The sequence below is a fragment of the Sceloporus occidentalis genome, unplaced genomic scaffold, assembly GCF_023333645.1.
Source record: "Sceloporus occidentalis isolate IW3139 unplaced genomic scaffold, rSceOcc1.0.p SCAF_6, whole genome shotgun sequence".
Classification (NCBI taxonomy): domain Eukaryota; kingdom Metazoa; phylum Chordata; class Lepidosauria; order Squamata; family Phrynosomatidae; genus Sceloporus; species Sceloporus occidentalis.
Window position 1 is genome coordinate 83,753,622 of NW_028316986.1, and position 21,596 is coordinate 83,775,217.

Here is a 21,596-nt window from a genome sequence, read left to right on the forward strand (position 1 = left end):
GCCACAACAAACTGTAAACCCTAGGATTCCAGAGCACTGAGCCATGACAGTTAAACTGGTGTCAAACTGCATTATTTCTACAGTGCAGATGCAGCCAGAGAGAGAGAGAGAGAGAATGTACTGTCCAGCATAATGACCATATTAATCAGAATGGCACAACAATATATTATCTGTCAATACACCATGGAAGGACACAAGAGAGGTTCTTCTCTATTGGGGCAAACCAGATATGGAATATGCTCCGTTTGGAAGACCAACCGGCACTGATGTTGTTAGCATTTCTTTCCAACACCAAGTTTAACCATCGCTTTGGATTTATTAATTTTTTCCCAATTTGTATATCTGCATGGTTTATAACTGACTTTATATGTTTTCAGCCATCATATGATTTAACATTATTTTAGGAAGTTTAAATCGTATCTTACTGTTTAAAATATTGTTTTCAATTGTTTAAATTGATTTTATTGTACAAAGCCACAAAATATTTTCATACAGAGTGGGATATAAATATTTTAATAAAAAATATAACAGACCTAAATTTATTACAAGGCAAGAAGGAGGAGAGTCTTGAAACATCAAAAGATCTCATGCAAGATGAACTGAAACTCATCATGCAACTAGGGCTGATGGTAGCTGAAGAAATTTTCAGTATAAACTAGTACTGGTATCTAATTTTCAGTGTTGAACTAGAAATGATATGTAAGAGAATATAGTAACAACTTTACTATGGTCTGGTTATAAAGAAAGCTCTGAAGAAGCTTATGAGAAAAGGTCAATACAGCTATCTTCTACAACAATACTACAACAGAGGTATAGGTAATATCACAATATATTTGTTCTATTGTGAAAATAAAGCTGGAATCTTGTTGATCCATTAAGTTAGCAGTTGCATTTTTTCCAGTGTTGCATAGTAGTGGTAAGGGGATACAGACAAAATCTATCAAGTCTGAGCAGCATATATCTCCAGTGCCTTATTTTTCATAGCCACTGTATCTGTACCTTGTTTTCCTTCTGCCACCAGTGCCTACACTGGCTTAGTTATAAAGTATGTCATTGTTCCGCAACTATGGCCCACTCAATGTGGACCTAATCATTCATTTGCACACTGTTCTTTTTTCCTTCTTCTCTTTCATCATGTACATTCTCTTCAATATCTCCAGTTGTAATAACTCATCTTCCAAACTGAGAAACTTTAATTACTTTAATAATAATGATTTATGAAGGAATGTTGAATGTAACATGCACTGGGTACTAGAGACTGAGAAAGCAACAAAACCATGTACATTTTCCTCTTGTAATTTACTGTTTTCTTGGGAAATTCCTCAGCATGATTTACCTAATTTTAACATTACTTGTGACCATCACTAATCTGATGATGGGAACGGAAAGGAAATTACTATACACCATGGCTCTACACCTGCACTTAACTGGACAGACCTGCATTTGTCTCTACAACTATATAAAAAAAAGAAGCAAAAGGTTTAAGATCAATTCTGTAAGAATTTACCATTAGGATATGGAGTTTCACAAAGGGTTAGAAAATCAACTATTGAATAATCCATTTCTAGAACAGCAGTGCTCTTTCCATGCATAACTGTTAAACAGGGTCTTCTTCCTACAGTATCGTATGATAAGCCACCCGACAAGATGATAAAAGGTTCCCTGGAAAGATAGATAAGTATATATGTAAGATTATGAAAGGCAGCATTAGAAGACTTATGATTCTGCTGTGATTTGTAGGAAAACACAAACTTGCCCAATGGACTGTTGTATCATAATTGACAAATTTATTCCACATTTTTCTTATCTGCATAATTGATGGAAAAAGCTATTAGCGGGATAGATATGGTCAACATTTAAGTGGTTGGATAAAGAAATGTCAAATATAAACATGAAAAAAATCTATTAAAATCACTACTCTGAGTTTCAAATAATGTCACACAGCACACTTCCACTCCCTCCACAAGACCTCACCTTCTTCTTTTTCCCTCTGTAACATTCATTTATATGCCAAACAAGCTCTAGAAAATTCCTCAGTTTTGGAACAAATCTGACAGCTGTGGAAACCACAGCAGTGTCCATTGTGGTGCTGGAACCTGGTCTATGTTTTTGTTCTCCTTTACATTCCATAAATTATTGTACCCAAGCAGGAACATCAAAGTTTTTAAAATGGAAAAGGGTAAAATTCTAGCATGTGCAAAAAATTACTTGATCTCATCTTACCTAATTGAAGGCAAACTGTACAAAGAAAAGAAAGAGAACTATTACCCTGTCTACTTCCTGCACTTACCCCTTTTCAGATTTTTAACATATTTTACTTTTTGACTGTTTTATTGATGATTGTCATTTCCATTGGATTTTTATTATATTATTTCTGTTTTGGAACTGTCCTGATAATTAAATAATTAAATCCTATGAGACAGAAACAATTTACTAATCAACATAGACACACCTGTTTGGAAACTAAAACTATTTGTTTCCTCTCCCATGAGTTTCAATCTGAAGCTTCTAGAAAAAGTATTCATTATATCACAACTTTTAAGAGTTCTACTCATGTCCTGTTGACACAGCTGCTTATCTACTCCTGCTTAACATCAGTAATGCTGCAGCATCAGGTGCCCCAGACCAACCTACAGACCTCTCATACAGAAACATGTGACCAATGAACAGAATGGCTTTTACAACATTCTTTATTTTGTAATCATAAAAGAAACACCTCCTCAGCATATCTCCTGAACAAGCTGCATTAATGAAGGTTGTAAAGGACTTGATGATTTGTTACCTTCTATCCAGCCTTCAAGCACAGAGCATAAAGGCCTCAGAGCTTAAAAGAAAACTTATGCACAGAGCATAAAAGTCTGCTTACTTTATTCTTTCCATCCTCTTCATGGCTCTTAAAGAAAAATTGTGTTCCAGATAATATCAAAACACTTATACTCATGCTATTAAATGTTCAAATTATTCATTACAAAACACTGGAATGTTGAGATAAATCTATTACACTGTCATTATGTGGACAGAAGTGTAGCAATGACAGGTAAACATTTATTTCAATTTATTAATATACTTTTAATGTATGTAAAACATCTTAGTTTGTAGTTCCTGTGCACTGAATCTGGACTTGTGCCCACTGGAGCTCTGTTTGTACAGGAGTAAGGGGGCAGGACAGCATTTTCTGGTGACTGCTGCTTACTGTAAAACTGTGTAACAGGCATATACTGTATCCCTGAAAAGCTGCTTTGATGGCTGAGGCCTCTTTAAAATGTTTGAGAATTGGTACTGCTTGCTTGAAGGGGAGCAACTAAGTAATAGGGGCGGGGGGAGGAGGAAATTACCACCCTATCCAATCACCACCTTTTAGTGTAGGGTTGCATGCAACTCCTATAATCTCTTGCCATCTCTGCTTCCCAAACTGATGACGCTGTAATCCATCACGACCTGGAAGGCTACATATTCCCTATACAGTATCTGCCCAGTTCTGAAAGTGAACAAAGAGAACTTTGCTCTCTGCAGAAGGATGGGTTTGGCTCAACATAAATCCATCTATGTAATTTTGATTACTACAAGGAACCTTCAATTAATAGAATAGTCTCTTATGGTTTGCTATCCTTTTGATTAAGGTTGTATTATTTGTCTAAAACCCTGAGAATCTATTTGCATTCACTATTTGCATGCTTAAAACATTAGGCAGCAAATCAGAAGAGACTTCTGCCTTTGCAGAACTGAAGGACTGGTGAATGTATAGTGTTGCTTTAACACTTTAAAAATCCGATTTCAATAGCTATTTCAGATGCTTTCTCTTTGCAAAACGTGGGTTGGATCTGGAGATGCCAATCCATGAATAGCAGAGTTGCTAGAAGGAAAAGAGAGGGGTTATGCTAATTCCTTCCTTCATCACCAGTCCTTCAAAAGCTCCTCTGTAGAAACGGGAGCCCTTCAGGCAGTATCACAAGTAAAGAAGGGGCTTGAGAGAAAGACAAAATATACGCTGGGGTTTGGTTCCAAGATCCCCTGTGGATAACAAAATTCGTGGATGCTCAAGTCTCATTAAACATAATGACATAGCAAAATGGTGTCCCTTATAAAAATTAGAAAATCAAGGTTTGATATTTGAAATTTATATATTTTTTTAACATTTTCAAACCGTGGATGCTTGAATCCATATATAAAAAATCTGTGTATAAGAAGGGCTGACTGTATAAGAATATTGTCTCTCCTCCCTCTTTCAGTGAAGTGTCTTGTAAGTAGAACTGTACTCTTGGGAAGTCTGGGTCACACTGCTTGTACTCATTCACTACAAATACCCCAAAACAGAAGCAAAGAATTGTTTCTCAATTCTTACCCAGCTCTGGTAGTTTTGTATTCCACTTTAAGAATAGGTTTACAGGGCTCTGGCTTCTTTCCATCTTTTACCTGCTTTCCTAAAACAAAATATTTTCTTATTTACATTTAAAAATATTTTTAAATATATAAAAACCTTACAACCCACAGTTTAAGAATACTTCCTTATGTTCAAAAGATTACATTATACTAATGATTGCCATGCATTATGAAAAACCTCTCAGGTTTAATGAAATAATTTAGTTATATCTTTTATAAGCCATGAGTATTTGAAAATCTAAAATAACCTTCCATACTCCTCTGTTCACAAACAATGGCACTATCTTTCCATGATGGTGGAGCTGCATGCTCCTGTGAGGCAAGAGGCTATGCTGATGGCAGCAGTGCTACTTACTGGGTCTCCCATGTCAGACAGAGTTTTGCTAAGGAACCATACTAAATGTGCCAAACAGCTACTGGGCAGCAGCAGTAGTGGGGGTGACAATGATGGAATATCTCTCATAGTGGCATCATAGCTAACATTTATTAGTTCTAAGTAGAAGAAGACATGGTAAAAGCCTTTTAAATGTCTTTTGTCATGAAAATTCTGTCATGAGACAATCCCAAATGAAACAAGAGATAGTGCCAGAAGAACTCCCAAGTCAGATGGCATTCAACAGATGATCGGGGTAGAGCAGAGGATAACTACGAGTGGCTGGGCAACTCGACCCAAGCCAAATACATTCAGATGCTGACAGGCTGAGAGGTGAAAAGAAAGTCCAAAACTGCACAACACATGTTAGAGGAACATGGAATGTGAGAAGCATGAATCAGGGAAGCTAGACATTGTAAAGCAATAGAACATACACACTTTTCAATACTTGGGGTGAGCGAGCTAAAGTGGACAGAAATGGGACATTATGAGTCATATAATTACAAAGGAGTTTTACTTAGGAAATGAAAACCTAAGAAAATGGGATGGCATTAACAGTGAGGAGAGATGCAGCAAAAAGAGTTAAGGGATATAATACAAAGACTGATGAAGTAGTAATAATACTTCAGGGAAAGCCCATCAATATAACGATAATCCAAGTTTATGTTCCAACCACAGAGGCAGGGGTAAAAGAAACTGAATGATTCTATGCTGGAATCCAGGAGGGACTTGTTCACACACCAAAGCAATGATTGTTCTGATGTGTAATGTGAACTCTGGAGAAATAGGATGGTTTCTAATTGGCTAGTGGGTTGGACAAGATGACATTTTATCACCTTGTTTAACTTATACACTGAACATACCATACGTAAAGCAGGATTAGACTCGGAGGAATGAGGCATGAAAATTGGAGGAATGAACATCAATAATTCAATATGTGCAGATGACACCACACTAGCAGAAAATAGCAAAGACGTGGAACGATTACTGAAAAATGTCAAGGAAGAAACTGCAAAGCAGGTTTCAGTTGAGCATTAAGAAAACTAAAATAACAACCAGAGGTTATTTACAACACTTTAAAGTAGATGGTGAAGACACTGAAAAGTTCAAGATTTTCCATACCTTGGCTCAGTCATTAATCAAAATGGCATCTGCAGTCAAGAAAATGGAAGAAAACTGGGACTTGGAAGGGTGGCTATGAAGGAACTAAGCAAGATCCCAAAGTATAAAGATGTTTAATTGAATACTAAAGTTAGGATTGTCTATGCCATCATCTTTTCTATTTCTATGTCTGAGAGCTGATGGGGGGGGAATCAACTCATTTGAAATGTGGTGTTGGAGAAGATTTCTATGGATGCTATGGACTGCAAAAAGACAAAGAAATTTTCTAGAGCAAATAAAGCACTCCCTAGAAGCCAAGATAACTACATTGAGATGGTTGTACTTTGGCCATATAGCAATAACAAGTACCCCTTATCAATGAACGTAAGCAGCCGCTAAGTGGTTTACAATGTGTAAGCTATTTGCTTCCAACAAGCTGAGTACTCATTTTAGCAACCTTAGAAGGATGCCAGGCTGAATCGACCCTGGAGCCTTTAGCTGAAATAGAACTTGTAACCTTGTAAGTGCAAGTAAGTGGCTGCAGTACCGGTATTTAACCGCTGCACCACCAAGGCTTCTTTGTCTATATATTCTCCATATAATGAGAAGACATGACTCACTAGAAAACACAATGCTTGGTAAGGTAGAAGGCAGTAGAGAAAGAGGAAGACTCAACCAAGGAAGCCACAACTCTTAAGTCTTGCAAGACCCGAGAAAAGGTGTTGTTGAAAGGATGATTTGGAAGTGTCTTGTTTATAGTGATGGCAGTAAACAACATACAAACCAAAACATTTTTGTTGGATATAGAAAGTTAATATAATACAGAATTATAATCACCATGTAACCATATCTCCATGACTGCAACAATTTCAATAGGTGCAGAAGTGGAACCTTAGATTTTCCTTTCCGATTTTACATTAAACACACTATAATGCCTGCAATTACATTCATTAATGTGTATAATGTTATATAGAATATAATTATGGGAGGGTCAAAATGAGGGCATTCCCTCCCACAAGAATTCTGCTTTCATAAATGAATTTTTCCTTCAGTTCCCCAAATTTCTAGCATTGTGCTAACTTAAAACTTCAGCTGAGCATTTAGAAAAATAAAACTTAGTTATCCAAAGAAAATAAAAATACACAGTTACTAAGGCCTGGGAGGGAGTGAAAACGCAGGCCCAATTCCATTCAGGGCTAGCCTGAAGAAGAAGAGCCCTTCCTCCATGCCATTTGACATCATCTGACATCAGCTGGACTGGGAGGGAATGAAAAGGCAGGCCGAACTCCATCAGGGCTAGCCAGAGCAAGAAGGGCCCTCCCTCCAGTCCATCTGCCATGGTCCAGGTCTTAGAGGGAGAGTAGAAACACTGGACTTGATCCCCTTCCCCACCACCATTCCCTTCTCCTTTTGTGTCATGTCTTTTTAGATTGTAAGCCTGAGGTCAGAGAACCGTCTGAATTTGTAAGTCACTCAGAGATTCTTTAGGGCTGAAGAGCGGGGTATAAATACTGTAAATAAATCAATAAAAAGAAAGGCAAAGACTGGAAATGTAAACATTCTAGGTGTGAAAGATTTTCAATGTCTCACATTCCACAATGCCAGAAATACAGGTACAGTAAGTTGATCTGTTGGGGGTAGAATTTTTATTTGGGGAGGCAATGTCTTCATTTTGCTGCCTTCTTGTAGTTATATCCCTCCTTCTACAACGGACTGCTCTCCCATCTCCAAGGATTAGTTTACTCCACATTCCTGTAACAGCTGCTAAGATCTGGCTCCTCCCTTGCAGTTATCTTTTAAATAAAATTTCATATACAGCAACTAGAAAGTGATAAGATTCAGCTTTACCTGTTAATTTATACATATCACATTTCTGTTAAAGGAATAACATGCTACCCCTTGACCCTCTGCCAGTCATAACGTAATAAATAAATAATACTTGATGAACGGCCCCTCCATATATATGCCTATCTGAGGTCTATGAGGCTATCTCTCCCCCACTTCCCTTTAGTACCAAATTCACAAAACAGTGGTACCTTTTTTAGGCCAAACAAAATGCACAGAATACATGCTGTACGTTTTTGAAGCTCCACTGGCTTCTTCATCAGGCAAAGGTGTAAAAAATATTACAGGAGAAATTTAAAAAATATATGTTATGATATTAAGAGTTACAGGCCTACATTCTGCAAAGATGTTGTTATTGTTGTTGCTGTGTTCACTGTTAAGATGATACAGAGTGATAATCCTGTAGAAAGGTCGCTTCTCCTTATGGCCATGTGGGTTCTGGGAGACAAAGAATGGTAAAGTCCAGAAAATAAAATTTAAATTCCATTACCATCAGGAAAAAAGATACTCCCTTTGATATACAGGCTGTCTCTCCCCTTGTGAGTCTAGCAGCCCCTTTTGTTAGACAGAGAACATCGCATTTCCCAAGACACCTCCATCCTGTTGCATTAGGAAAACTTTTAGATGCTGTTTAAGTAAAACACTCCAAATGCAGTGCCAGCTTTTGGGACACATGGCCTACATAACCACAAAGAGGAATAGCCTGCCTACAGGAATATGCCTCCATACCATCTTAACTGTGAACAACAGCAGCATCTTTACAGAATGTAAGTCTGTGACTTTAACACTGTCACATGTTTTTAAATTTTCTCCTGTATGTTTTTTAAAAGATTTGCCTGATGAAAAAGCCAGCAGAGCTTTGAAACTTTGCAACATGTATTTTGTGCATTTTGTTTGGCCTAAAAAAGGTACCATTGTTTTGTAGATTTTGGATATTATTGTACTTGGTCGGGACAGCTACCCCTGGATATGTTTTCTGTCCCTTTAGCTCAGGGTGATAAACACACTGTGGAAGCATACAGGAAGGCTTTGCTGTAGTGCTCTGGTTGGGAACATTCTACCCCTTATGAGGCCTGTTTGATGTCATTACTAGTGTCATTCCAGCATCATGTAAAAACATAGCCTTTTACCTTTACCTTTGGGGCTTGATTTTTATATAAATCTTCAAATGTGCAATGTTTTAAATTGTTTTAAACAATTTTAACAGGTTTAAAACTGGCTTGCTTTGTTTTTGTTTGTTTGTTTGTTTTTATTTATATACCGCTATTCCAAAGATGATAGCGGTGAACAGCAAGTAAGCTAATTAGCAAGTAAGCTAATTTGCCCCCAACAGTCTGGGTACTCATTTTAGCGACCTCAGAAGGATGCAAGCCTGAGTCGAGCTTGGGCCCTTTTGCTGGTCTTGAACTTGCAACCTTGTAGTTTTGAGTGAATGGCTGCAGTACAGGCATTTAACCACTGCGCCACCAGGGCTTTAACTTGTCTATTTTTTTTAGTTTTTAGTCAAACTGTTGATTTTATTGTAAGATGCCTTGAGAATTGCAAATAAAGGGCAGAATTTAAATATTTAAACAAACAAACAAACAAACAAACAAACAAACAGGCATGATCTATTAGTTTTTGTCTTGAACCACAAGAGGCACCCCATACAAATTTTCTTCTGCAATACCACCTGAAATATTAAAGGTAGAACTCTCCACAAACCAACAGAAGTACAAAGTCAAATCTTTGGCAGCTGGCACAACCAACAGAGAGAGCAGATGCAAGCAGAGTTGGAAGAGCATGATAGATTTCCATTACTTTAGCTTGATGCGCTTCAAGAATGGAGTGGAAAAGGTAAAAAAATAATAATAGGCAATTGCCAGATGAAGTATATTTTATTAGATAATCAGCTTAGGTGGCTTAAATACAGTTTAATGGAATTTACTCACATGTGAAATGAGCCTAGGGCTTATGTAGTCAGTATCAAATACAACATACATATATCTGAGCTTACCATGTGGTGTGATTGTCTGCAATGGCTTGGTAGGATTCCTTACATTCCATATAGTCAAGGTGCCATCTGAATGGCTACAAATAAACTGCTTTCCTTCATGATGCCAAGCTACAGAATGGATTGCCTGAGCAAAAGGAGAAAATTGGGATATACTGAAATACTGGTCAGAAATGTAGCTACTTGTAAAAAAATATATATGAAAATATCTCATAGAAAACAATTAAACATAATCTATTAAGGTTAAATATATTAGCTAAATACTCCAATATCATTCATATGACCTGCACAAAATACTATTTTAATGCAAAACTCTAAACAAATTCTGGTAATAGTTTTCTCCAATAATTAACTGTATTATGTAAAGTCAAAGGCTTTCATAGCCGGCATCCATAGTTTTTTGTGGGTTTTTCGGGCTATGTGGCCATGTTCTAGAAGAGTTTCCTCCTGACATTTCACCAGCATCTGTGGCTGGCATCTTCAGAGAAGATGCTGGTGAAATGTCAGGAGGAAACTCTTCTAGAACATGGCCACATAGCTCAAAAAACACACAAAAAACAATGAACTGTATTATATTTGTAATATTATTTGATATCACTTCAGATAACTCTTTAAAATTTTGCTATAAACCTAATGCAAATATAGTTTGCTAGTAAAACTGAGGGGAATTTTTTTCAACTGCTTAAGGTACATGCATCAGTTTGATTGGTGCACTTTCCTGCATCTGATTTTCTTGCTTAAATCAAACTTGCAATTTCAGTTTTACAGTGAAATATGTAGTTACAATACTGGTGAAAAATGCACATATGCTTGTAACAACCTGGTCTGGAATGCTCTGCTGCTTTTACAACAATGTATTCTACCCTACGTTCTTTTTAGTGAATGCATTAAATTTTAAGACACATTTATCATGATCATTATATGAAGGCTACCTTTGATGAGAAGTGCTAGGCTCCAAAATCTTTTCTAATTATTGATTTTTAAAGCCTGAGACATCATAGAACAGTATTATGCAATGATCTGTCATGTCCCAACTGATTAAAATAACCAGCACTAAATCCAACATGGTGCCAGCAGATGTCTGATGGTGCAAACAGGACCTTTCCCTCTCCTCCCCCACCCTCGCAGCCCAGTGTGCTTACCAGAAATCTGAGGATTTCCAGGAATCCAGAGATGTGGTGTGTGGGTGTGTGACAGAATCAGACCTAATCAATGTGCATTTAATGAAGAATTTAGCATTTTCCTGCTATAAAGCAGCTTTAACACTTAGCTAACTGTGATCATAGTGTCTCCCCTGTCAGGTAAGTATGGCAATTATACAATCTTTTTATTATAAAAAGGCAACCAAGATATCCTAGCGGCCTTAAAAATTTACAAAGCCAAATTTATAGCATATTCACCTGGATTCCAGCCTTTAATAACAAGATTGAACATTTGCAGACACGTTTTTTTCAGGAAACTATTATCTGTACCTCCATGTGTACACCATCTAACTCTCTATGCAGAACTGGGATAGAATGTTCTTGAAACTGAAACCTGGTTGATGACTTATAGGTTTTGGTTTAAGATACATTTCAGGCCTAATAGATCCAGTCTTTTATGGTTCCTACTATCTGATGTTTATTATGCCAGTTGGGCTAAAGTTTATGAAAATAAAGTAATTTCTGTGGGTTTAAATTTTGATTCTCTCCTTTTACTAACCTTTTACTAACTGTAAAAGAGTGTCTTGAATCTATTAGGGTCTGCCTTGCAGAGAGAAAACATCAACTGATATATCCCAACTCCTCCTAGTGTGTGTTCTCCAGCAATGCTCAGTATTCCCCCCCCCCCTTGCAGGATAGGATAACAGAGGTGGATAGTGGCCGCCACCCATTTGGACAACCTCTGAGGGGAAACAGGCAACCCTTTTTTCGGTTCCGAATAACATTGGAACAACCTATCAGACCGACTAGAGGCTGCAGTTCTGTCCAGCTAGAAGGCAAGAGCCCTCCTAACATCGAGGGAATGGAGAGTCCGCTCGGTCTCGGTGGTTGGGTCCGGGGCCAGGGGGGGTAGAACAATGTCCTGGTACATGTGGAAAGTCGAGACTACTTTCAGAAGGAAGGTGATATCGGTACGAAGGACCACCTTATCCCTATGGAACCTAAGGAAAGGTTGGTCCCTCCGTAGTGCACAAAGTTCGCCCGCACGGCGGGCCGAAGTGATGGCCACCAAGAAGACAGTCTTCCAAGTCAAAAGTCCTAAGTCAGTAGTGGCCATCGGTTCGAAAGGTTTGTCTTGCAAGGCAGCCAGCACAGAGTCCAGGCTCCATGCCGGAGTCGGTGCCATAGCCGGAGGATGTAGGTTAGCACAGCCCTTAAGGAAGGATTTCACCAAAGGGTCCCTAAAAAAAGGTTTGCCCCCAAACTGAAAGTGAGAGCAAATAGCAGAAAGGTAGCACTTGATGGATGTGAGACATAATCCCACATCCATCAGCGCCCTCAGGAACTCCAGCACCACCGGTGTCGTGACTTGGTCCGGAGTAAGTTCCTTCTCGGTAAGGAACTGCAGGAATCTGTTCCATTTAGCCGCATAGGACCTCTGGGTTGACGGTTTCTGTGCGGCCAGGATCACCGTCTGTACCGATTCAGGTAGCGAAGTCAGGGATGGAGCCTCCAAGCCACCAAAGGAAGGTTGTCGACATCCGGATGGTGTATACGTCCGTCCCGGATCGTGAGGAGGTCGGGGCGAGGCTCAAGCCAGAGAAACTGTCTCCTGGAAAGCTGTAGGAGTACCGGGAACCATGGTTGTCTCGGCCACCAGGGGATGATGAGGATTGCCTCTGGGCAGTCCACTTTTATCTTAGAGACTACCTTGGTGATCATCGGGAACGGTGGAAAGGCATAAAGCATCGGTCCCGGCCACGTGAGCCCGAACGCGTCTCCGAGGCAGTTGTCGGTCGGCGTCCGGGAGCAGAACTGGGGACAGTGGGTGTTGCGAGCGGTCGCGAAGAGGTCGATCTGGGGATATCCCCAACATTTGAAGAGGTCGTCGACCGTCTCTGGATGTAGTCTCCATTCGTGGCAGGTGGTCGTGGATCTGCTGAGTTGGTCCACTAGCCCGTTCTCGTCTCCAGGTAAGTGAATTGCTTGCAAGGTGATCCCCCTGAGGACACACCAGTCCCAAATTCGAAGCGTGATGTTTAACAGGGTGGTGGATTTGGTACCCCCCTGTTTGTTGATGTAATACATCACAGTGGTGTTGTCCATCCTGAGCAAGACCACCTTGCCCGACACAGTCAGTTCGAATGATCGCAGGGCCTTCTCTACCGCCAGCATCTCTAGAGCATTGATGTGGAGGCAGCTCTCGGTCTGGGACCATCTGTCTCTTATCGCAAGGTCGAGCAGGTGGGCTCCCCAGCCTTCTAGCAACGCGTCCGTCGTCAGGGTCAGCTGAGGCTGTGGCGGGACGAACGACATGCCTGCGCAAACGTTGCGAGAGTCTAGCCACCATCGTAGAGAAGAAGCGACCGGTCTTGGGACGGTGAGCCATTTGGTGGGGCGGTCCGTCATGGGGTCGAAGACCGACAGGAACCAGGCCTGCAAGGGACGAAGGCGAAGTCTTGCCAAGGGAGTGACAAAGGCTGTGGACGCCATGTGTCCCAGAGCCACCTGGACATCCCTGGCTCTCACCCTTCTGTGGGCCAAACAGGACTGGACAGCTGCCTTCAATGCCTGGAAACGGTCCGAAGTCAGAAAAACCAGTGATTCAAGTCCAAAAAGCTAGCAATAGCGAGTGAAGTTCCTCTACAGCAGCAAGCGCGGTGGAAAAAAGGAACTGGGGAAAAGAGCGGGAAGCAGGGGCTTTATAGTGGGTGGGCGGGGTTACCGCCAAAAAGTTTATTTTTGTTGCAAAGTGTACTTTGCCCAGTGATTCTAGAAGTTCCGAACAGCACTGCGCAGGCGCAGTAAAACCCATTTGTATGATTCGCAGAGACCACGAAGAAGAAACATAATGACACATAATCAGGCTGGAGAGCAACTGAACATCTGTGAAATGTCAGGAATCCAAGCGTAGTGCCTGCCATGAATCCATGCATCAGCCTGGCAAATACAGTACAGGTAGGCAACTCAAAATGTTTTGGATTTTGGACTATTTTGGATTTTGGAATTCTGGAAAAGGGATAATTGACCTGTATTAGAAAGGAATCATGGCAAAACTGCTCCACTCATAAAGTTACTGACCATGTGGCCAAATTGTTCCATAAAGATTTCTATGTTCAATGGTGCAAATTAAATTGAAACTCATTTGATTGACCTGCAGTCAACATATTGCTATTTTTAGCAGACCTAGACAAGAAGATCCAGGCTATGCAAAGTATAATGAGGCAGGGAGCAGACAGAGGGGAAAATCCAGCTTACCCCAGGGGTTCCCAATTCATAGGGAGAACCTGCTGACTGCACCACCAGCTCTCACAATGATCTGACAGCTGATGCGCAGTCTGCACCACTTCTTCCTGCTGAGAGGACAGACCCACCAAAATGGAGCAATCGTGGCTATAAAGCTGCATTGTGCCATTATTTTTTTTCATTACCTCGCAAACACATGCGCACAAGCACACAGTTTACCACAGTTCAATTAAAACAATTTATTCAGCTGACAAATAATGATCCCACGCCACAGATATCAATAGAATGCCGGAGGTATCCAAAACTTAGACAGCATCACCTTTCTTTACTTAAATATTATCCACCTAATGGTATACACCAGAATGCCTTCTTTCAACAGATTTTAGGGATATAAAAAAGTGGGCACAGATTCTAGTCCCATCTCCATTTGCCTGGAAGTATTCTTGGTATCAGAAGTGGAGAAATTGTTGCATTTTTAGGATCTGAGACATGTTTGGAAAAGGTTAAAAAAACAGGGAAATGCTTTTTAAAAGCTTTAAGCCTTGCCATCAACTGACTTCAGGAACTTTAGGTCCTGTTCTCTGCAAGATTATTCTTCAAAAAGAGGGAGTATCACACACCCCTGTGTTAAAGCAGACCACTGCAATTAAAGGTCAAATATTACTACTTCATCACTGCTTAATCCAAGAAATGTTCAGTGTGCTATCTGTTCTGACTTAGTTGAAACAGAATATGAAACCCTAATTCTCTGATGTCTAATGGGTATAAATTTGGATCTTTTCACAAGTCAGATCCATTTATATACAATACAAGGAAGCTCCTCTGAAGGTACTGTGGGCCCTCTCCTTACGTGGGGATCTATTCCGGATCCCCCGTGTAAGGGAAAATCCGCCTATGCTCGAGCCCCATAGGAAATAAGCTGGAAGTCACGTAAAATGCGTCCGAGCATGGCGCAGGTGCACTCTACTTCATAGATGGACGCTACCTCTATTAAGCTACACTGTTTCAACAAAACAATATCATCGACTTGCTAACAATGATCTAGAGCCTTGGATTCCCTTCCCCCATATGGGTATACTGCCCAAGAGTATGATCTTTTGGGACAATTTCTTGTACTCTATTGTCTTTCTCATACTTTATCTTACCCCATAAGTCATTGACTAAAATGCTATTTGCAAACAGTTGTACATTGCAAGGGACCCCAGAGTGCCTGCTTTCAGATTTCTGAATTTGAAAAACGGTCCTCTTCAAAATGTTTACTCACAACATGAAAATTCTATGAGAGAATAATAACAATGCATTTGTAAGCATCTCTTCTCTGTTCATTAAGAATGACAGTAACAAAGACTTTATAGTCCCACTGCTAATTTGACATTTTGGAAAAGTTTGTGCTAATACAGCCACAATAGCTTATTCCTTTGGCTTTCTTTTTTTACTTCTAATTGGACTTCAATTTTTAGAAACGGAATTTATTTTTAATTAATTAATTAAAAATATTCAAAGAGAAGGTAAGCTCCTACAGTGAGTATCTCTTGTCTTAAGAAATATTACCCACTGTAAATAAAGCTTGATTCATGGAACTAAAACTGCTCAACAAACCTAAAAAACCTGAGTCTTATGTCCTGAGTATTTCAGATGTATATCACTATCTCTGCATCAGAAACTACTAATTAAGAAAAACTAGGAAGCCACCTACTATGTTTTTCCTTTACTTTTCATACATGCAATATTAAGGCATAAGCCAGGCCAAATGAGGGGAAACAGACACAATAGTAACAGAAATATGTCTTGTGTTTATGCCCCCATAAACACAGTATCTCAGGATCCAAAAAGAAAGAAAAGCAACTTTATGTGGAAAAGATTTAATTTTCTTCTTTAAAACGTAAATCAGATTTTCTCTTCGTTGGGAGAAGAACTACAAAAATGGATGTTAAATTTCCTGGACTTTGAGCATCTCCCATTGACCACATGGTCAGAAGGAGGAGGTTCCAGTCTGCAAGAATTACCCCTCCATACTACATGAGAGCAAAGACAACAAAATGCAGGCCTATGACTATTATCTTCAATTTTTTCTCCTGTATGGTTTTTAACACCATGCCTGATAAAGAAGCCAGTGGAGCTTCAAAAGCTTGCAACATGTATATTGTGCATTTGGGTTGGTCCAATAAAGGTATCATTGTTTGGATTCGCTACAGGGCCAACACAGCTACCCCTGGATGTTTTACAAAAATACTATTATGTCTCTGCCTTGGGTCACTGTCTTCACACTGGGTCCCTATTCCAGCAATGACCTGTGCATAATCAACCAAGTTTTTTTTTTTGGGGGGGGGGGTAATTTTTTCTGACTTCTACACAAGTAGATGTGCTAAACCACAACTGCTTTACACAGTTCACAGTGACAGAGTTAGTACCCAACATTATCCTGCAGCAGGCAACCACAGCAACAATTTTGTTCCAGATCACTACCATTATGCTCTGGATATTCATCAGTATCACAGAGCCTTTAATCTGGCCCATTTTAACATCTTACCATCTGCTTTACTGGAAGGGAGGTACTTTAGAATCTCATGTGTAAAGCATACCTTGCCAGTCAGGCATGGCTGAAATAGTAGACTACGGGGCTGTACAGATTGAGGCGAATGGATGGCGGGATGCTGCCCCTTTTCACCCTGGATCGGGGCCGTGGCAACCATATGCCACGACATCAACCCGGCCTGTAGAAAGAGCAAAAAGAAGTCACCGGCTCCTTTTTTGGTGCCCTCTAAAGGGCATCGTAGCTGCGACAGGGTGGCATGATGATGCCCCTTCAGCACTGCACTGTTTGGATGCAGTACTGGAGGAGCTGTCATCATGGTGCATGCCGTGTGGACTGGCACATGCCAAAATGGTGCCCTAGTGGCAGCATAAGGGCACTGACCTCAGCACTGACTCCACTCACAGGCCGGCATTTTTTGTTGGTCTGTACAGGGCCTACGTTCTACTATACTGCCTGTATTGCAAAGACATCTATTCCAAATTAGTCAACTTTCCATATCCATGGATTCTGCATCCAAAAGTTCAACCATCCATGGCTTGAAATACACACACGCACACACACACAGAGCAAGCCATGCTTTTGCCATTTTTCATAAGGGACATCATTTCATTATGCCATTCTATGTAATGGAACTTTTCCAGAGATCTTGAGATCCATAGGTGGCCCTGGGACCAAACCCCAGTGGATACCAAGAGCGCACTGTAAAAGTCCCAATTATGAAGCAGTTCCCAGGTAGATCCTATCATTTTTACATCTCACTTCTCTTTTCAGACTCTTCCAAAGAATCTGTTTAGAAGACTGCCAAGTTTTGTAGTTTAGCACATTAGAGCCAGCATGGTGTTGTAGTTTGATCCACTGTATTATGACTCCAGGAAACTAGAGTTTGAATCTCTGCCCAGCCATGGAAAGCCACTGGATGACCTTAGGCAGCTCACTCTCTCAGCCTCAGAGGAAGGCAAAGGCCCCAATGAACAAATCATTATTACCCTCATGCTATGTTTGTCTTACAGTCTCCTTAAGTCAGAAACAACTTGAAGGCACACAAAGACAGCCAGAAGCAAGCTGATCAAACCACATTATGGTATGCCTCAGTTCTAATGAGTGCTAACAGTCTTGATTTGGTATTGGCTATTGTACTGTGTAGGGATTTTAACACTTTATAGCTATTTTTTTCTAGTTTTCCTTATTTCCTGTTGCACTGCAGCTATTTGGCTTGTGTTTGATCTGTGATGATAATGAAGTATAGGTATGTTGGTGGGTGATATAAACTCCAGATCATATACTTTGCATCCCCTGCTATACACAAATCTTTACACATATCATCTGGTTCCTGCGGTACAAGGCTTGGGACTATGGCGGCAGCCCACTTTGAGAGCATGCTGTGAAGTTGCTGCAGTCCCAGCTCAACCGTGGCCAGAGGCCACCTCTTGCCACCTATCTTCTTTGTCCCTGAGTTACATATTCAGTATATCAGAAGTAAAAATGATAGGAATCAATTAAGATGAGGGACATGATGCATCAGTGAGGCACTGCTTTCCACACCGAAACATATGTTTGGGAAGGAAGTGGTATTGATCCATTTTCCAATGCTCTGACTTATTCCAAAGTGAGCATCTTGGTTCAGGAGGAATATGAAAACATTTGAATCCTACCTGAACTAAACATCTTGAAAGATGCATGAATGCGGTACTGCAGGTGAGGATCTGCCACAATATGATAATAGTGAACTCCTACACATCTTTGATGCTATTGTCACTGGGGAAACCTGCTTGCTGCAGCCAGATCCAGATTATACAACTATTGGCAGATCCTGGGTTATTTCTACCATACTTTTATATGAAGAAACTCATGGGTAAAGCTACAAAGACAGAGGAAAGATGCTCATAAAAATGTGTAATTAGGATGAGAAATCTCAAAATATTTAGCAGTCAATACCTTTCAGAAAATGTCCCCACGACTTATTTACAATTTTAAAGATGTAAGACTCTATTTCTTCAGAATATGCATCAAGATGACAGTCAGACATGGGTATTTTTGGGGAATGCCACTGTTAACAAGCCTTCTGACAACCAATGAAAAGTGCACTTTGTTCAAAACACCACGATTCACATTCCAGCTCAAGTCTAAAATAACAATTTCTTGACCCTAACAAATGTTGAATCCTTATTACCTTTTATTTCAGGTCAAAACCAAAATGAGGCCTGACTCTATAAACGAAGTACTTTCCCCAATTAACTGTCTAAAATCTAACTAAAATCAATTTTACCTACCATTTTCTGCCTTCTCTACCATGATAAGTATAGGTTTCATTCCAGCTTCCTTAAAGAAAGCAACAGGGATCACAATTTCTTTTAAAGGTCAACTTAAGGACCATGGAAAATATAAACTTATTAGCCTGCTGTCTATTATTGGGACACTGTATGCTAAATAGATACCAAGCTCCAAACAGAACTACAAGTTGTTTTCACATGATTTACTTACAAGTGACCTTCAGAGAATATCATTCAACTTCAGATTTCTATTTGATACTGGATGAGAAATATTCAAGCCCCTCTGTGGCAGAAACTGGAGAACATTCTATTGGATCATAGTGTGTTCTAGCTCATTATGTTTTTGTATGACAGTGTGCTCTAAGTCAGACATAGTCAGACATGGTTGTTAGGCAAGTTCAATGAACTAAACCCAAAGGGCATGCAACGGAATCTTATAGCATCTTTGAGACTAAGGGGGGATACAGACAGGTGGTGTCTTTACCCCTCGTCAGTGCCGCACCAACTGCACAGCGTGGCACCAACATGCTCCCTAAAAAGAAGCCGCCTAGAACGGCTTCTTAAGAAGGCCATAATGGCACTTGTGCGCCATGACACCACCGCTTCTGGCGAGCGCTGTTTGGGTGCGCGGACGCCTGTGCGTCACTGTCACGCACCCCATGTGGGTGAGACTGTAGCAAGATGGTGCATGGGTGCCGCTAGTAGGGCTGGGCGCGTATGGATGCCCAGCTTTCCGGAGTCCTAATTTCAGCCCCAGTCTGCCACAAAGCAGCGGTCTATACCAGGCCTATCTTAGCAAAAGAAGTTGTGGCATAAGCTTTCATAGACTTTGTCTACTTCCTCAGATAACGAAGTAGATTCAGGGAATATATACCAAGTCTATGAAAGCTCTGTCACATGATGATACCCTGAAACTTCTGGATGGGTTAATGAAACAGCAAGAGATGGCCATGAGAGACAGAAACAGACCTTTATATGATGCTACAGCTTCTTTCGCTCAGTTTCATAGGTATTACAAGATTGCTTAGTATGCTGATAATCCAGACACACATGGCTATGTCTCTGAATTCTAAATCTGAAGGTTAAGTCAGAGCTTTGTACTTGCCATACTGTACTTAACCTTCATTTGAATAATAAATTAATTGACCTCGTCAGGCATGTTCCAAAACTTTGGAGACAGAAAAACTCAGGCTTACTATAAGCTAATAATTTGGTTATTTATCACATTCTATATCCTGGCTTACAGTGCTTAAATCGCCATCCATTGAATAATATGGGGCTGGAGCATCCATGTTTTTTCCCAATTGCTGGGGGAGGAGGATCAGAACCACACCTACACTGATACAGTATCATTCATACAAATAAATAAATAAATCAGAAGATACACCAACTTCTCCAAACATTATGTTACTCCAGCTTTTACAAAGTACTTTTTGTATTTGTTTCATACATAATGTACTCCATTTCTCAGTAACTACTAGTATTTTAAAAACTGTGTTACTATTTCCTAATCATTGGCCCAGTACATACCGGCCCTGCAAGACGCCCTCATCACGTGCAAGGGGCACCCTGCCCACACGTCCCTAGCATGTGACGAGGGTGTCCTCGCTGCGTAGTGATAAAAGGACGGTATGCGCAGAGATGATGTCACTGCTGCGCAGCATTCAAATGGAGCAGCACAGCAGCGATGTGCAAATAGCTTGCGGCGGCACAGAAGGGTGTTGCTTTTTAGCAGTCCTTTTTTCGGGTAGCAGCAGCACGCAATATGGTTTCTGTGGCACTGCTATGCAGCAATGACAGCCTGCTCCCAGCCGCCTCTTCCTGGTGCTCTGTACTGCGCCTACATGTTGCAAAAGGCTAGTGATGTATGAATGTGAAACTGAGTGTTTCAACAGCTTCGTACCCATAGCTTCCAAGAACAACTCTCAAAATATTGTTGGGCTATTTATTTTATTTTTTGTTTTATGGGGGAGGGGTCATTTAAAAATGGACACTAATCATTGCTGGAAGCCAGATTCAGAAAAGAAAAGCCCCAACTTTCAGAATATGGACTGATGAATTAAATTCAAAGATTTTCCCCTGATCCAACTGTTGTAGAGCCTCTGAGGAAAGACATCTGCAGAGTACACTTTTTATCGACTATACAGACTGTCCAATATAGTTACTTAATATTGGTATGTGGACATTAAAGAGACCTATCAACTCCTATCCTAATCACACTCACTAACCTTTGGGTGTAGGGCAAATTCCAGGCTTGGGGTACAGCCGAGGGCCACATTAGTGACATCACACATCAAAAATAGGCTTCTGCCTCCTGAATGGATTGAAGATTCGGCATAAGATGTCCTAAAAAAGGAAAATATGTTCTGTCTTTTATTGATGCTCCCTTCAAATAGCCAATATGCTCCTTGTTTTGGAGTAATCATGGTTGCCAGGGCAGCATCTAGTATAAAATACCAAAAATTGGTATTTGTTTTTAAAATGTTAGTCTCATTAAACAAACTAGAAGTAATGTACCATCTTAGTTGACATGACGGTTTCAATTTATCCACAAGAGAGATTCAGAAGTTACAGAAGTTTTAAGAGTAACGATTGTTCTTTTGTGAAAACTGGACTTAGCTTAACTATCATTTATATGTTTCTGTAACATCTATATTGTAAATAATATGTATTTATGTACTCTTAATTTAAAAAATGGTTCATGAATTCA

General features: G+C 40.2%; 1 protein-coding gene across 6 annotated transcripts in view; it reads right to left on the reverse strand.

The window, feature by feature from the left end:
- The window catches only part of STXBP5 (syntaxin binding protein 5), a 160,273-nt gene that overhangs the window by 62,818 nt on the left and 75,859 nt on the right, over window positions 1-21,596 (reverse strand). For 4 of the 6 annotated variants that reach the window (XM_089530227.1, XM_089530226.1, XM_089530230.1 and 1 more), the window contains exons 8-10: window positions 9,696-9,819; window positions 4,343-4,421; window positions 1,508-1,662 (exon numbers count right to left, since the gene is read on the reverse strand). In XM_089530227.1, coding sequence (XP_089386353.1) covers window positions 1,508-1,662; window positions 4,343-4,421; window positions 9,696-9,819 — 358 coding nt within the window. Of the gene's footprint in view, window positions 1-1,507; window positions 1,663-4,342; window positions 4,422-9,695; window positions 9,820-21,114; window positions 21,233-21,596 lie in introns of all 6 variants that reach the window. The other 2 variants (XM_089530232.1, XM_089530231.1) reach the window with 2 other exon arrangements.